This window comes from Anabrus simplex, chromosome 2 (assembly GCF_040414725.1).
Source record: "Anabrus simplex isolate iqAnaSimp1 chromosome 2, ASM4041472v1, whole genome shotgun sequence".
Taxonomy (NCBI): domain Eukaryota; kingdom Metazoa; phylum Arthropoda; class Insecta; order Orthoptera; family Tettigoniidae; genus Anabrus; species Anabrus simplex.
In genome coordinates, this window is record NC_090266.1 from 320,508,099 (window position 1) to 320,522,973 (window position 14,875).

The 14,875-nt window shown below is 37.1% G+C and overlaps 1 protein-coding gene across 1 annotated transcript in view; it reads left to right on the forward strand.

The window, feature by feature from the left end:
- LOC136864099 (mesencephalic astrocyte-derived neurotrophic factor homolog) overlaps positions 1-14,875 on the forward strand; it is an 83,581-nt gene that overhangs the window by 52,239 nt on the left and 16,467 nt on the right. Inside the window, exon 4 of the mRNA XM_067140671.2 lies at positions 9,844-9,985. Within this exon, the coding sequence (XP_066996772.2) occupies positions 9,844-9,985 (142 nt within the window). The remainder of the gene's footprint in view (positions 1-9,843; positions 9,986-14,875) is intronic.

Here is a 14,875-nt window from a genome sequence, read left to right on the forward strand (position 1 = left end):
GTATGTAATTGTTTAATCAGTACATAGTCATACATACAGTGTTTAAATGTTTACTTTGAATATTTTTCTCTCATGCGATTAATACAACTACAGGTCAGTATTTGTGTCTTTAAGACATGTATAAATTAGTCGTAAGTTTTGTGATTACTACATTATGATTTACTGAGTTACCAGTTGACTCTTTGGTACCTCAGTGCTGAGTTTTTTCATTCGTATGTAAAATAATTTGTAGAAGCCTCAATTTTTAACTTATCAATGGGGTGATTAGCTTTAAATGTTTATAAATCTAAATGCAAATGAAAAATCCTAAGTTTTGTTCAATAATATTTTGAGAGGAAACAGAATTACACTTATGTGCCCATGCGTGCATTATCTTTATAAAAAGTAAAGATCCTAAAATATTATTTCCTAAAATTTGTAGGCAACTAATACATGTAAATTCTTAGAAGTGTATAAGTTGATATTTTAAAATACTTTCCAAACCTGGAATGTGGTGATAGTTAATTGTTTTCTACTGGTTGTTTGTGATGCTGATGTGTTCAACTATCTGCACCAACTCCACAAATTGATGGAACATAATAGATGGTTGTGCATGTGTGGTATGCAGGTGCATTATAAGGACAGTAATACAAGTGAATTATGTTGATATTCACATTGCAGTACACTACAAAATCTTGCATTAAAATACTGAACAAGAACAATACCGTCAAGATCAAAAGTTTTACAGCAAATGGTATGTTCAGTTTATAATCTAAAAACAACTTTTGAGGCTTCTTAGAAAATAAATTCAACAGATCTTTTGGTTTTACAGTTGAGTGTCTTAATGTTTATTTAGTTAATTGTGAGTATATCTTCATTTTCTTTTTGTTAAAATTTCATGGGTGGGGGGTTTCACCCCTCCCCCTCAGTAACCCTCCGCACCCCCCTGGTTACGCCCCTGGTGGGAGGTCTATCATGCTTTCTTAATTATTGACATGTTGTGTTCAGCCATTGTGCACACATCTCAAAAGCAATGATTCAGCTGATGTTGGCTACAGTCCTGTCACACCTAGCAACTATCGGTCCGCAAGCAGGGCACACTTAGTTTCGTAATGTATGAGCGTGCACTGGGTAAATTTTACTCTACCAGGTTATCGGTATAAAATGTGTATAAATAGGTCTGTTTCCTTGTAAATTGGATAAGAAAAATGTCTATTTTTACCTCTAAAAATCCAATAATACATTTGTGGAAGGTTATATTAAATGTTAATGGGAAACATAAATCTTGGTACTGCTTGTCAACCATGTAGGAATGTAGAATCAGTGTCATTTTGATAATAATTTGTATTATTGAAATATTCAATTATATGACTACACTACTTGCTTTAGGCCTAATAAAGTTACTATGATGAAATGGTAATAAAAGTGAACTGTTTGGACTGATATTACATAGGTAGAACATAAAAATAGAATTATAAATTCTACACCTCGGTGAGAAGTTAGCATGTTCATAAATATGAAGTCTCATAGCTAAGGGGATGTAGTCCCCATCAGCTTTGTGAAGATTCACAGGAAGAAAAATAACCTTGTTTTCTGATGCACAGCTGTCCTCCACAGTGTCGTTTCTATGGCCACCTTCATAAACAGTCCATATTGCCCGTCACTTCCACTAATAACTTCATATTTTTCATCAAAAAGTACTACTAAAAGCAACATACAAATGCAACAACAGCTTGAATACACACACTAGGAAAATATCAAATATCAAGAATACTTGGGAGAGTTCATTGGGAAAGTAGCGAAGGGTGGGAGGCAGAATATCAGTTAGTCATAGGTAATAAATTTCATATTAATTCGTATTGAAGAGCAATATAGTGTAAAACAAAAGCTAAAGGTTTCTACCTATTCAATACTGTTAGTTGTAACGTTAAAAAAGTTACATATATTTGTTGAAACTTGTTTCGGTCTTACCAGAGACCATCATCAGTCAAAACCAAAGTAAAGGCGAGACATGAATAAAAAGAAAAACAAAAATGTTTGTTTCTGCCTATCATCATGTTCATACTTGTTTCAGCTGAGCTGAGTTCTAGAAGATTCCTCAAGTGTTGATAATTTAGTGTTTCACGTGGTCTTCTGTTAGGTGCAGTCTTCCAATTGGAGGAAAGCTATGATCTTGTGCTGGACATGTGATTGTGATGAGTGTTTTAAAATCTTTGTCTTGAATTTCATGCTTGCTTCATATATATATTTTCTTTTTATTCATAACATACCAGCTTTTGTTCTACACTAGAATATCAGTTAGACCTAGAATTATTATTCCAATTTCTTTTAGCCATGGGTTAAAAAAAAAGAAAATTGTCCTGACTGGTAAATAGTGGTATGCTTGGAACAACATATTACCTTCCCTGCTTTTTAAATTTAAGATGGAGAAACAAAGAAATTCATGCACATATGTTGTTTCATAACTGGCTTGGGACACAAGGGTCAAAACTCCCATGAACTCGGTGTGAAGATTAGTCTGATAACCTTTGTAACTGTGATGGCTGTACTGTTGTGGGTATGTGTAATCAGGGAGAGAATAAATATAGCTGAACCCATCTCACTCTGTTCCTAAAATTCAATTGCCACAAGTAATTAACTCGCCACTCTGCAATTTCCGTTCTTTCGACTTGGATTGATATGTTTTCCAACAAAACACTGAAGTATGTATCAAATATGATGGAATGGACTTCACTGCGAAGTATGTATCAAATATGATGGAATGGACTTCACTGCATCATCCTCTTCTGACTGAGCTCGATAGCTGCAGTCACTTAATTGCGGCCAGTATACAGTAATCGGGAGATAGTGGGTTCGAACCCCACTGTCGGCAGCCCTGAAGAGGGTTTTCCGTGGTTTCCCATTTTCAGACCAGGCAAATGCTGGGGCTGTACCTTAATTAAGGCCACGGCTGCTTCCTTTCCATTCCTAGGCCTTTCCCATCCCATCGTCGCTATAAGACCTACCTGTGTTGGTGCGAAGTAAAGCAAGTAGCATCCTCTTCTGATGTAGCACACAGTTTTTAGAGTAGGCACTATTTTCTGTACAACATTAAATTATATCTAATAGCTGTCTTTGTAAATTCAACTTCAATTCTTTTCTTTCGTTACTGGCACGTAAAGGAACTCCTGCGGGACTAAATTCCAGCACCTCGGCGTCTCCGAAAACCATAAAAGTAGTTAGTGGGACGTAAAGCAAATAGCATTATTACTTTTCTTTCGTTCATTCTGTTTGCCAGCTGGAGTGGCAAATACAAGTTCACCCTTGGCCTTTACGACACTCCTTTCATTATCTTTTCTTCTTCATTCCCTTTTCCAGATTCTCTCTGGGTAGGGTAGTGTACAAGAGCCCTCCACCTTACTCTTTCAACCACTCCTCTTCTAGTACTTTATTGCTATCGACTCCTATTTGCAATACAGTCCACAACAGAGCTCCTCCATCTCATTGTAAGTCGTCCCCTAGGCCTCTTTGCAGTCTCTGTATCCATGAATGTTCTCTGGTATTCTTTCTCCTGGCATTCTCATCATGTGTCCAAACCATTTTAGCTTTGCTATATCAATCTCCTCTTGAAGTTTACGCACTCTCAGGCTTCTCCATATTTCCTCATTTCATTTTTTATCACGCCTTATTCCCTGTATGCTCCTCAAGAACCTCATTCCAGCAGCTTATATCTTACTTTGGTTCCGCTTAGTCAACGCCCAGGCTGCTGAAACATAGGTCAGTACAGGTTTATAATAGGACGAGTGTAGAACCTTCTTGCACTTCATTGGCATCTCTTTGTTCCATACATAGTGTCTCACCCACTGGTAGAAGCTTACTGACTGCTGTATTCTTAAATCAATTTCTCCATCCAAATTTCCCTCTTGTAACATCATGCTGCCCAAATATTAAACATTTTTCACTACTTCAAGAGGTCCATTTTCTATTTTTATCACTCCCTGGATTTTCTGTTACCTCTTGTCATAATCAGTCCTGCTTTTTGCAGTACTAATCTTCATTCCAAAATTTCTTATCTCCTGATTCCATAAATCGACTTGTGTCTGTACTTCCTCTTCATTATCTTCCCAAACTACAATGCCATCAGGAAAGAGCATAGGCTTTACTTGCTTGCCCATCATCTTCTCCTTGATATTATGTAGAATTCTATCCATGATAATGAAGAGTAGGGAGACAATACACTTCCCTGCCTTAAGCCTGTCTCAACTCTGAACCAGTCAGTTTGACCCACTTTGGTTCTAACACAGCTTTCACAATTTTGATACAGTGCTATTACCATCTGCATTGCCTCTGTCAATGTTTTCCATACCAAAGTCCGTGGGATACTTCTCATATGCCTTTTGAATATCTAGAAATGTTACTACCATGTCCTTTCCACATTCCCAATACCTTTTTCATCATTTGATGCAATGTAAATATTGGGTCAAATGTGGACCTGCCTCTTCTGAATCCATACTGGTGTTCTGCTAATTTTTCCTATACTCGGTCTCTTATTCGTTTATCCAAGATTCTTTCAAGGATCTTAGCTGTATGAGGTATCAGTGTCACGCCTCTGTAATTTTCACATTGCTTCCTGTCCCGTTTCTTGAAAATGGGTATAATGACCCCTTTTGTCCACTCTTTTGGAACAGTCTTTTCTCTCCATATCATTCTGAAGAGTCTATGTACAACCACTGTAGACCAACTGCTCCTGCTGCTGTTATCATTTCTCAATTCCAGCTGCCTTGCCTCGTTTCATTCTTTTAGTGGCCCATTCAATCTCTGTCATGGACACCTAGTTTTCCTCATCTTCCATCTGCACTAAATCTAGATCTTAATTTCTCTTTGTACCGAGGTATTTTGCATGTTGTAAAGCTGTTCAAAGTATCATCCCCACCTCTGCAATATATCCTGTTTGTGTGTCGTCACTTCCTCCTGTTCATTTGTAATGTTAACACCTTCACCTGGGTTTTTCTTCTTTTTTACCCACTGGAATAAGATCTTTTTGCTTTAGGTTTTATCTTCTTGCACAGATTCAGTGAATTTTTGCCAGCATTTTACTCTCTCTTCTTGAACTGCCTTGGAGCACTCCTTGCAGTACCTGTATTCTTTTTTGCGTAGTGTTGTTCTGTTCATCAGCCATCTTTTCCAAGCTTTTTTTCTGTTTAACTATATCTTTTACCCTGTCATTCCACCAGGCCATTTCTTGACTTTTCTTCCTTCCTGATACTCTTCGATAGGTCTTTTCTGCAGACTCCACCATGACTGCTTTAAAGTACATCCATTCTTCTTCGACCCTCCTGATGTCTTCCTTAGGTATACTTGTTTTAATGTGTGTCTGAAACTCTTCATTTATTTCCTTCTGCAATTTCCACACCCTTAGCTTTCTCTGCCTAATATCAACCATCTTTTGTATCTTTCCAATCTTTAACTTAGCTATCACAACTGTCATCTCCTTCAAAAGACTCGCTTGGGAGGGCTGATACATCTACCAACATTTTCCTGTTAACTTTCTCGACCAAAATGAAATCTATCACAGTTTTGATTTTGTTATCCCAGCTATACCTTATCTTCTGTTTTTCTTTCAAAACCATGTTACCAATGATCACCTCGTTTCCTCTACAAAAGTCTACTAAAATATCTCCAGCCTTGTTTCTCTTCCCATATCCAAATGGTCCTATAATCTCTTCATCTCCCATTCTTTCTTGACCAACTTGGGCATTCATATCTCCTATGATCACAACTTGTTTGTCTGGTATATGGCCTTCCTGATAATCAAGGTATTCCTGTGGAGCATACCCTTGAATTATATCTGTAACACCAGTTTCAAGTCTGTCTGACCTTAATCATCCTGTCCTTTATTTTCCACCAATTCTAGGTATTCCTTTAGGTCTTTTCTAATTATGAGACCTATACCATTTTTGGCTTCTCTTCCTCCATTATATTATAAGGTGTATCCTTTCTTTAGTTTCCTCTCACCTTTTCCTCTCTATTTGGTCTCACTGATTCCCAGCAATGCTATATCTTTGTCAACCATAAAATCTACAATTTCTTCCACTTTCCCTGTTAGTGTCACTACATTGATGGTCGCTATCTTGATGTATTTGGTTGCTGATCGCCCATTTCTCACATTTCTCCCAGCATCACAAGAACGGCACTTCGCTTGTGGGGAACGCCCTAGCATTCTCCGAGGCTTCAGTACACTTATCATAAAGGCTTTTATTATGATGGTTTTGCCACTTCCAAAGGCATTTTAGAGCTACTGCCAGCCGAAATTTGTAGGCCGCTCTTAACGTGGACAACAGACGCCTTATGTAGGCGCTTGTCTGGAGTACAAACGCTACGGTTGATGTGGGGTTTCAGTGGCATTTCTTCCATTGAGGGCCCATTTCCCTTCTTTCATTTTAGTTATCATTAATGTTGTTCCCATGCCTGTTGTTTCTGCAACTGTTAGCACGATATTCAGTTTCATTCACTTTTCATGCCTTTCACATGCTCACATACCCTGTGAAAAATCATGTGTACCTGCCCTCGCAGAGATCTCCCAGGTTTTGAAGAGGACTTTGAAGTAGTGTCCACTACATTTCACAATTGAGTTGAACTACTATCTAATTGAACAATGTACAATTTAAAATCTGTATCACCTCAGAGTACAAACTTACATCATTACCAAGCTATAGAAGTAAAAAAAGGTATTATAATTGTGCGAGGTACTGTAACGGTTCAAATCCCGTTACAAGATGATATCTGTATTTTTATTATTGTATGATTTTATCTGTATTTTATTATTATTATTAATATTATTATTATTATTACTATTATTATTATTATTATATCAGTATTATTATTATTATTATTATTATTATTATTATTATTATTATTATTATTATATCAGTATTATTATTATTATTATTATTATTTTATCTGTGATATTCTTACTATTATTGTAATTATCAGTTTTATTCAATTCGATTTTGCAATTGCCTGTTGCTTGCAAGATTGTACTTAGATGTATGCATATATACGTATGTGTAGAATAACATTCAATACCTGTACAGTGAGAATTGTTGTATATATCAGAGATTGGAAGTGACGTTATATTGCTATACCAGTGGAGATTCTGCCAAGTCATCGCCGCGCCTTGGCTACGTCATCGTATTTATTTAGCAGTGAGCGCACGACTCAATCGCCGCAGGGCTATTTCACTACTGTATGTAATATCTGTCGCGTAGGTGGGAGTATGTCATTGTTATTTTTGGAGATTACGTAGCTGTGTTAACCAACGTCTATATAAGGTGGATGCACATTGTAGCGTCAGTCATTACTTATACGGATGCAGTACAGTGAAGTAGTCTACTAGATCAAGAGGCCTTAGTTGGCCAGTGAACGAGAGATGGTGAAGACTCAGTGAGCCATTATTGGTCATTGAGAGAGTGAGACCAAATGGTTGGTCCGTCACTTAGTGGAAGACGCGGACGCAAGGCTTACCAAGGAGTCAGAGAGGGCAACCCTGGACCTGCCAAGAGGTCATACCATATTGACTTACAAAGAAGTCAGATGATATGGAGAAGAAGCAGTCGCAAGGATGTATCACCACGTTAGGCGTGACACATCTACAGTAAACACCAGAGCAGAGGAATACGTCGTAATTACACTAAAAGTGTTGAAGGTACAGTCAAGTGAATCAGTGAGGGAAATATTTCGTATAAATTGTTAAATGTCCGGTCAAGAAGAATTCAAATTCATGCCTAGTTTCTTTCAATTGCAATGTCATAATTTCATATTCTCATCTGTTTTATCGCAACAAGACTCACTATTTTTTGATATATTATTTAAAGAATATATATTGTTCTATCAAACGAATTCGTAGTTTCATTTCATTGAAAGTAAAATATCTTAACCTCAAAATTAATGGGGAAACCGAACGCCAATCTCCTTTTCCCAGAACTTATATGGTATGTTGTCAACAGTAAGCTTATTACCCCACACCCTAGAGATGGTCAAGAGTCTCATTCTATTATTGCTGTACTGAGTGACAGCTGGCGCCCTTCAAATAACGTATGTGTAAGTAAGCAGGTAACTAGTAAGTGTGAGTACAAGGTCCAGCAAGTGTGTATTTTATTTAATGAATATTAATTTTAAAATTTCCATATTAAATTCAGATATACTGTATATGTTTCAAAAGTTAGTCAGCAAGTTAGGAAACTTACAGTACTAAGAACTTGGCCTAGGAGCGAGCGAGGAGCCTGGCAACACACACTGTCAGCTTAACATGTGTAGATGGAGACTGGGCAGTGGGAGGCGTGGAAGACGAGGCAGCCCCCTCGCTTGCCCCTTACCACATGTGTAGCAGATTCCTGTGCAGCCCCCGTACTAAGTTTTTGGACTATAGTTAACGATTTGTTTCCTCATAAGGAGCAGATTAATTCGACGCATAATTGAATACAAAAATCTGAAAATTGCAAAACAAAATGTAGATATGAAGTATTGCATTGATGCCATCTATATCATATTGATACTGCTGACCTTCGCTGGTCATATTGCAAATGTTCTGATCAGTTTATCCAATACATATAGAGTCCTTGGTCTAGAAAGCAAAGTATAATGGTGTGTTTATGTACAATATATATACCCTTTCATTAATAATAATAATAATAATAATAATAATAATAATCGTATGGCCTCAGCTACCGTGTGCAGACATTTCAATTTGACGCCATCTGGCTGTCTGCTCGTCAATTTCGACGTTCCGTTTTACTGTAGGCCCCCACTAGATGGCAGGCCGAGTAAACCGAAACTCTCTTGGGCGTCTATGGCTGAGATTTAATTAATTTTGTCGGGTAAACACCAAATGTGTCACCAGAGATCTTTTACATGCCAACATCGTACGACATGGAGTGTCGAATGGACTTTTTTCCGCCCTTCAAAAATCCGACTACCTCTGCCGGGTTTGAACCCGCTATCTTGGGATCCGGAGGCCGACACTCTACCGCTGATCCACAAAGGCAGCTACCCTTTCATTAAAGAATACATATTGATACTCATCCTCAGTGTTTTGTATCTCCTGTCTAATGGTCACTACATGTTTTAAATTTTGCCTGTGCCAAGGTTTCCTCAACCATGAAAACCTGGCATACACGTTCAAACTTTTTAAGACATATTGCTTATAGGTTGTGTTTAAACATGGAAACAATATGGCTAGATAAAGTACATCGGTTGTACATGGTACAATTTCTTTTACATAAGTACAAAAATGCAACTAGGAATAATTTTTACCAAACTTATTTATTTTGGACTTCCGGGAAACTACATAGTGCCATATAATAGAAGAATGAGTAATGCAGCTGGCCTCATGCTCTTGGGGTTGTGACTTTGCCTCTTACCTCGAGGCCCCAGGTTAGTTTCCCGGCCAGTTCAGGAATTTTTACCTCTATCTGATTTCTGGTTTAGAGTCCACTCAGCCTACACAAGAACAGTTGAGCACTCTGATTGTGAGTGTGTTTCCCTGGTCTAGAAAGTCAAGAACAGTCAAGACGATTTGCCACGCCGACCACCCGTCACCTAATCTGCAGGCCTTCGATAAGAGCAGCAGTTGCTTGGTAGGCCAAGGCCTATCAGGACTGTTGGGCTATGAGGTTCTTCTTGTTTGGAAAAGGTTAATGCTTTACGGAGAAAAACTTAAATTGTTTAGCTTCTTTTTAGCAAACCGGAAACTCATCGACGGTGACAATATAAGATTCATATTCTAGGAAAGTCCTTATACCCACATGTCATATGTCAAATCCTCGTTATCTGTTATGATGTTTTTGCTGTCTGATGCTAATTGATACCTTTTTTCTTTCTTTTCAGTGTTACTATTTAGGTGGGTTAGAAGAATCAGCCACAGGAATTCTTGGAGAGTTATCAAAACCTGTTTCATGGTCTATGCCAGCAGATAAGATATGTGAGAAGTTGAAGAAGAAAGATTCTCAGATTTGTGATCTTCGTTATGGTATGAAAATGACATGGAATTTTACATTCTTTTATTTAAAGTTTTTCGTAACTTCCACACTTAGGTACCGTAAAGGCGTTGTTGTTCAAGCTTTGTTGTTCAGATCTAGTCCATGGTGATGTTTGGTAGTCATTTTGAATATGTTCTTCCCATACCAACTGTTGCGAGCCTGGGATTTTAATGTATTTCATGCTCTAAGATATCTTCCATAATTATAGCTTTCAAATACTTAGCAACTTCCACCATTTTCAGCATCACTGTAAGATCTAATACGTGATATAATTCACGTGCAGTTAGGTATATGGGCCTGTTCACTTCGTTGTCTCTAGTTTGGTGTCCATTTACCATATATACTGTTATTTGACTCATCATTGGAAAGCTTCTTCACTGGAAGCTGAAACCATATTTCGACCTTTGCTCATCACTTAATTTTTTGCTCTTCCAGGATGTGAAACAAATACTTCAATCATCAGTGGCTGCCTGGGTAACTCAAAGCTAATGTCAAGGATTATTTTGTAGTTTACTTGGATATTTCCAAGGCGTGATATGGTTGATCATGAACTTGAGTTGTTTAATGCGACTCAATATATCATTAAATTTGAAAGAGAAAATTACTGCTCTACATCAGGGCAATAACGTCAGTTGAATGTAAACAAAACATGAGATATTCACTTACGGAAAGGCATTTCTCAAAGAAAGAGAACACCGCGACCGTTAACATTAACACATTGACCAGTTAAAAAATCAAACCGAAGAGTTAAATAATATAGAAACATGGTCAACATGAACAGTATTTTGCTACCTCTTCCACTTTATTCAACTTCGCAACTTCATTAAAGAGCCAATGGATTTGAAAATTCAGGAAATGTATGGGTGTGCACATTCCTCTCAGCGTGAAAATATAACCCTGGAATTATCTGTTGACATTGTTTGTCGAGAAAAATTAAACATCTGCCCAGTTGTTACTGGATTTGGTGGTTAGTAGTCTGACAGCAATAATCTTCATGTGAATGAATCAAAATGTAAAGTAATAAACCTAAGTACAGCAAACTCAGAAATGTAAACAATCAGACTGGGTAAAAGTACATTATGCACTGAAGGACACTGAAATTATAAAAGACCTTGGTGTGAATTTTTCTGAAATTTAGACAAAAATAAGATGTATAAGTATTTGGAAAAATATTTAAACTCATTGACAGTTCCTAGCTTGCTCAAAGCAAGTCGGAAGATGAACATTATCAGTCGGTATGTATGGCCAAGATTTACTCTCTTCAGAGTACATAGTTAAGCAAGATTTTAAGAAAAAGTACCTATTTTTGTGGAAGTTATTGATGAATAAAGTAGTATATCTCTCTGAGGTAATTCGGCTAGCTCATGATTGTCCCAATGACATGTTAATATGTACCAATAAGTCGTTGAGTTTAGGGCTGATTAGAACATATTTGGAACCCTACACTCAGCATTTTGACATTGCACACAAGCTTCTTTGCATTCAAAACGACCGTCTACACCTATGCCGGAATCTTCAGTATGAAGAGGGAAATACTTTCCCATTGGAGTTTTCCATTAACCGAAGAGAATAAGAAATCGGGATGATGGCCTCCATGAACAGATGCAGATAAAATCTTGACTTAGTGTAAGTTACCCTATAGGGGGAAAGGGGTTGAAGTGTACAAAGATGATCCCTGTGCAAACTTGTGGGTAACAGGGAGTCCAACCATTTATGTCTTGGGTTTGTTACAGCTAAATTTTACAGATTGTTTTTTTGCAGTGCAAAATATGCACAAAATTGCCTCTCTTATATTTAAATAATCACCAAAATCAAACCATTTTAAGCACTGATTTCAGGGGGAAATAGGGAATACATGATTTAGTAAGAGGAATAGCCAAAAAATAACTGGATATATACGGGGGGCAAAGGAAAACTACTAAAATTTCATTTTAGTAGAGGGGGGGGGGGGCAGTTGGAAGATATCACAGCTATGACAGGAGAAGATTATAAAGATCATAAAATTGTAGTAGCTAAATTAAGACTTGATAAAATAATAAAGGTAAAAGAAATTAGAGGAGAAAAAAAAAGTTTGAAAATTAAATGAAAAGGAAGCATAAGGAAGGTTCCCAGAAGAACTTAAAGAAATGTGAAGATGATGTATGTGGTAGTGTGTCGGGGGGAGAAAGAAGGAAAAGGAGACACCCTGGTGAAATAAAGTAAAAGAGGCAGTGTAAGAAAAACAAGAAGCTTGGAGGAGCTGGATAAGAGGCAGAAATACAGAGTAGGCAAAAGTATCATGAAGCAAAGAAAGCATGCCGAAATTGTGTACAGGAAGAGAAACAGAAGTGCTGGAAAAACTTGACAGAAACGCTGGAGGAGGATGTCAAATTGAGTAAGAAAGTGTTGCATGGATTGGCTATAAGTGAAAAGGAGAGAAATACAAAATTTTTGAAGGCAGATACAGGACACATTTTGACACAGAAAGGGTATCTTCTAGTGATGGGAAGAGTATTTTGCTGCTGTCAAATTCTAAGAGCTGCTGGTGGAGGAGGAACATGAAATTGTAGAAGAAATCCAATACGAAGATTGGATGTTGGAAATAGAGGAGATATAAAGATAGTGGCAAAGCCTTAGGTTTGGTTGAGGGGACTATAGAGGTAACTGCTGCAGGACTAGTAGGGCTACATTGAATATGTAGATTATTTCGAGTGATATGGAAGGAGAAAGAAGTACCGGAAGATTGGAGAAAGGGTCTGATAATTTCAATCAATCACTACTGATCTGCATTTAGGACAGTCGCCCAGGTGGCAGATTCCCTATCTATTGTTTTCCTAGCCTTTTCTTAAATGATTGCAAAGAAATTGGAAATTTATTGAACATCTCCCATGGTAAGTTACTCCAGTCCCTAACTCCCCTTCCTATAAACGAATATTTGCCCCAGTTCGTCCTCTTGAATTCCAACTTTATCTTCATATTGTGATCTTTCCTACTTTTAAAGACACCATTCAAACTTATTCGTCTACTGATGTCCTCGTACGCCATCTCTCCTGACAGCTCGGAACATACCACTTAGTCAAGCAGCTTGTCTCCTTTCTTCCAAGTCTTCCCAGCCCAAACTTTGCAAATATTTGTAACCAAAACAAACTTAAATGATGAAATTAGTGATGTGGAACTTGGACTAGAAACGTATTCAATTTTCAGATGTGATAGGTCTTCATTAAAGAGTATGAAGGCATCCAATGGTGGGGGTAATGATCTGTATTAGCAAGAGGTTTAAACCTACTGATACCATGCATTAACACATTGAAGAGTTGTTTGTGTTCCTGACTTTTAACACCGCAAAATTAATCATTGGTGCTGTATACATTCCACCAAAGTCTCATGTCCTAAAATATTTCGAACATTGTAGTGCTGTTGAAAAAATTATGTCGAATCTCGACAACCATTTATTGCTCATTTTCGGTGACTACAATCTACCACATCTTAATTGGATAGTAAATGAAGAAACATCTTTTGGCCTTATGTCAGAAGGTAACCACACTATGCAGTCCAGTTTACTTATAGACACTTTCTTATCTCTGTTTAAATCAGTTTAATGCTATACAAATTTTCTGAATCACTTTCTTGATTTGGTTTTCAGTAACTCCAGTTCCATTGAAGTGAAATCTAGTAATGAAAGCATTGTCCCCCTCGATAGACACCACCCAGCATTAGTGATTTCTTTACCTATAAATGAGCTATACAATTCCTTGCCTGCTGATAGTTTTTATTTTGATTTTTTAAATGGTGACTATAATGGACTAAATTATGTCACAGTTCAGCTGGAAAGTGATGTTTCAAAATGTATCAATTGATAAAGCAGTAGAAACCTTCTATTCAGTACTACATTACGGCATGGAACTTTACATCCCTATACGGAATTTTAAGACTCCCAAATTCCCAAAGTGGTTTAATCACAAATTGAAGTCGCTGATTATTGAAAAGAAGAAAGCACACAAGCGATACAAAATATCAGGTCTCAATAGTGATTATCAGCATTTCTTTAAATTAAGAAATGAATGCAAGTCTGAATCTAAATCTTGCTATACAATGGGTGTCTCAAACTGTGAACGAAGTATTACTTCCAATCCACAGAAATTCTGGCAATATCTAAGTTCTAAAACGTCATGTAATAATATTCCTTCAACAATGCATCTTAAGTTACAGCAGATACTGGAGAAAATATTGTCAATCTTCTTGCTAACCACTTTTCATCTGTTTATTCTTATCAGAATAGTAGTAGTATGTCATATGATTATCCTTTCTCTGTCAATCTATCAGTTATAAACGTTAGTAAGGCAGAAATTTACAACAAACTGATATCTCTGGAATTAAAGAAAACTGTAGGACGTGATGGTGTTTCAACTTACCTGCTCAAGTACTGCTCATTTATTTTATGTGAAGCACTCTTTTATCTGTTCAACTTATCATTAAACCAAGGCATTTTTCCAGTGGAATGGAAGAAGGGATTTGTTAGTCCAGTGATCAAAAAAGGTGATAAAACTGACATAAAACATTATAGACCAGTTATAATTTCTTCTCATATTTCCTAAATTTTTGACTCAATAATTCTTGACAAAATCACACCTCTCTTTAGAAACATCGATGAGCAACATGAATTCTTTTCAGGACGGTCAACCTGTAGCACTCTTCTTTTATTCTATCAGTTCCTCTTGGATACAATAGAGAACCACTCCCAAGTCGACTGTATTTATATAGACTTCTCAAAAGCTTTTGACACTGTCGACCACGATATCTTGCTGCAAAAACTAACGGGCTATGGAATTAATGGGCCTCTCCTCTCATGGTTTGAATCATATCTTAAAAATCGCCTGCAGATTGTTAAAATAAGGAATCAT